Below are 3139 nucleotides of genomic sequence, written 5' to 3'. Positions count from 1 at the left end.
CCTTAATTTTGGGCAGGGGAACGGCCCATTTTCCAGCTTTATCTTTACGCTTTTCCTTGATCATGTTCGATAAGACTTTTGACCTGTTTTCTGCTGATCCTGCTCCGGCACGATCCAATAAATAAGATGGAAGGGCGCCTTTTTGAACTGCCCCTGAAACATCTTTCTTGGTCTTGGAGAGTTTCTCTTCATGGGCTTTGATTTTCTTGCGGATTTCGATTTTTTCGACTCTATTCTGTCTATTGAGAATTTTTGCTTTAAGTCCAATTGTCTCTCTAGCAGCCATGGCATGCACGTGGGGAGATCTAGCTTCTCTTTTGCGCTTGCGCTCGGCATAATCCAGACGACGCCCCTCTTTCTTTATGGCCTCCTCGATGTATTCGTTCTGAGGCATTTTAAAAAATAATTTAAAAAAAATTTATATTGCAAGTTTTTGCACTTAATTTGCATTAAGATATGATTAGCAAAACAACATTGTTATACCTCAGCATTGCTACCACGGCCACAGCCATTGGGGCATGTGTAATTTTAAAGCCGGCTTCCTTTTCTCAATTTGGCTCTCAATTTTCTATATTCAAATGCCTTGGTCAGCGGTCTAGATGCAGCAAAAGTAGTGTCAGCGCACTCAAGTCGCCCGAAGAATGGGTTAGTTTCGAGGTGATTGGAAATTCCAAAGTGACACACAATTCGCATTTAGTTACCATGAAACTACCCCTTGGGACGACCAGGCTAGGCCTTACCATGAATTCCTGTTTATTGGCTCGAATGAAGACAGCCACCGGAGACTATCATGTGAAGCCCTACACGCCAATTTCGTCTGAAGATGAAATATCGAAAAGCGGCACATTTTCGCTTTTAGTTAAAAAATACCCAAATGGTACACTGTCTCGCCACATTTGTGAGCTCAAGCAAGGGGATATGCTCGACATGAAGGGACCCATTGCAAAGATAAATTTAGAACAAAGGTCGCCTAATGGCACTATTGCTTCCCTTGAAGGTGTCAGCCGATTAGCAATGATTGCAGGAGGGACCGGAATAACTCCCATGCTTCAGGCGGCAGAACATATCTTAAAAAGCACCCCAGAGAAAAACTCTCCAAAAATATCCTTAATTTCTGCTAATGATTCCAGTGAAGACATTCTTGCATCTGAGCAACTGGAGAATTTGGTCAACTTATATCCGAATAGGATTGAGGTTCATCATGTTTTGCGCAACAATGAGGGCATGAAAAGTGCAACATCTGGTCTTGTGACTTGTACTGTTCTCGAAAAACTTTGTGTTGTTCCTGCAGAGACCCAAAAAGTTTTTGTGTGCGGTCCGCTGCCTATGATGACAGCTGTTTGTGGATCGAAAGCTAAGAATATGGACCAAGGTCCTCTGGAGGGTGTCCTTTCCGAATTAGGATTCACATCTGACCAGGTCTATAAATTTTAGGTTAATAAACCATCTTTGCATTTAAGAATCCTTTTTCAGAAAGCTCACTTTTTGTGAATTTCTTCTGCATTTTCCATTGCATCTGCCTACGATCTGTGATACTGCTGAGGTGATAACTGATTCTGAAGCAAACGTCACTCAAATTAGGCTTTTACCTGAACGTTTTGGAAATTTAGTCTGTGTTTGCCATGTTGGTGCGATTGTGGTTGTTTCAGCTGCCATGTTCTTTGTTTTCTCGACAATAATATCAGATTGGTTGCGGATGCAAATTGATTTTTTTTCCGATTAACAACACTCTCATGTCCAAAGCACCCATTAATTAAATTTAACTAAAAGATTCCATTTTAATAAACATTTTCTCGGTAGCTCTGTAATTTCTCTAACCGGCTATTTAATGTAACCTGAATTTTATTAGTAGTATATATAATCTATTAGAAGGCTGAATTCCCTTAAGGAATGATACAAGAGTTGGGGTTATGGCCAGCTTTTTTGTTTGCAGGGAATTCAACTCATAAGAATAGCCAGTGGGAAGGATGCATTAATGGATTGCAATTAAAAAGCCTTTTAATGTTAAATTAATTTTGGACAAATATCAAGCTTTAGTCCCTCAGCCTTTAATACATCCATAAATCTTCGCATTTTTCATTTTGGTAGTAAATTAAAGGGGGAAGTGAACCTTATTGTCGGACCAGTGACAACGGACTAAGAGTTTGGTTTTTTAAATTTGAAAATAAAATTGGTTTTTAGGAATAGAAGAAGGCGATAATGTACTTCAACTAGAATTTTTAGCGTTTTGAGATAAAAAATTACCTTGCCAATAAAATCCACAAGCAAGACAAGTTGATAATCAAATTTCAAGATTTTAATTGTTCAAATGGACAATTATTTAACACTATATTCTGACTGGATGCAAAATTTACGGTGCAAAACAGTCTATAAAATGCAGGCAAATTTTTCACAAATCTGTCCACTTCAATGAACGTTCGAAGACTTTTATTTCTCACAGGATTCGTTGCCATTCTCGTTCTACCTTCATTGCAACTTGAATCGACACAAAATATAACTAACAACGAATGTTTAGAAGATAAAACTAAAGTCATACAGAAAGAAGATCAAACTGGCGATAAATGGCCACAATCTTCAGATCCCTCTGAATTTGAAGATTTTGTAGCTTTCTATAAATCGCTAAAAGACTATATCAATGAAATCCATCCCTGTAAAATCCAGTAAGTATTTCCGATTGATGTTAATTCTCATAGGTCAGATAAAACGGTTTCCAACTTTGAGTTTATGCTAATGGCAATTTACGTGATTTATGCGCTTTTGGATAAAGAGCTCTTTTATCAGAATCTCTCAAACAGTGTTGTTTTTCAATGGTGTTCAAGCCAAATTCTTGATTTTTCCGATAAATATGGGGTGTCGTCTAAAAATCGTACACCGACATTCCGACGTTTTTTTGAATATTTGTATCTGAACATTAAAAGAATAATCGATGCTACTTCGATTGAAGGGTTTGATATTATGATATTTTTTCTATACTTTTATCTACTCCACAAATTCAGTGCTGATATCTCTGCAGAAAAGAGCTTTATATGCAAATTTGCGGTAATAAGCTCCAAAATCGGAGTATTTGTGGTTTATTGGGGGTTTTCTGGACGTTCTGCTAATATTATTTTGACATACTTCGAACCCTTCAATCGAAGTA

The 3139-nt window shown here is 37.7% G+C and overlaps 2 protein-coding genes across 2 annotated transcripts; one reads left to right on the top strand and one right to left on the bottom strand.

Annotated features, from left to right (window-relative positions):
- Nucleotides 1-394, bottom strand: DI09_242p20 (uncharacterized protein; the record flags this gene model as incomplete). The annotated part of the gene is made up of 1 exon (XM_013382905.1): nt 1-394. A coding segment is annotated over one exon (394 nt), but the record flags the coding sequence as incomplete, so codon positions are not given.
- A 62-nt stretch (nt 395-456) lies between these two features.
- On the top strand, nt 457-1434 carry DI09_242p10 (uncharacterized protein; the record flags this gene model as incomplete). The annotated part of the gene is made up of 1 exon (XM_013382904.1): nt 457-1434. The coding sequence occupies one exon, from the start codon at nt 457-459 to the stop codon at nt 1432-1434; it is 978 nt and encodes a 325-aa protein (XP_013238358.1).
- Nucleotides 1435-3139: the final 1705 nt, after the last annotated feature.

The sequence above is a fragment of the Mitosporidium daphniae genome, assembly GCF_000760515.2.
Source record: "Mitosporidium daphniae strain UGP3 chromosome Unknown contig-242, whole genome shotgun sequence".
NCBI classification, from domain to species: Eukaryota; Fungi; Microsporidia; genus Mitosporidium; species Mitosporidium daphniae.
This window is presented reverse-complemented; position numbering and strand designations above follow the sequence as displayed.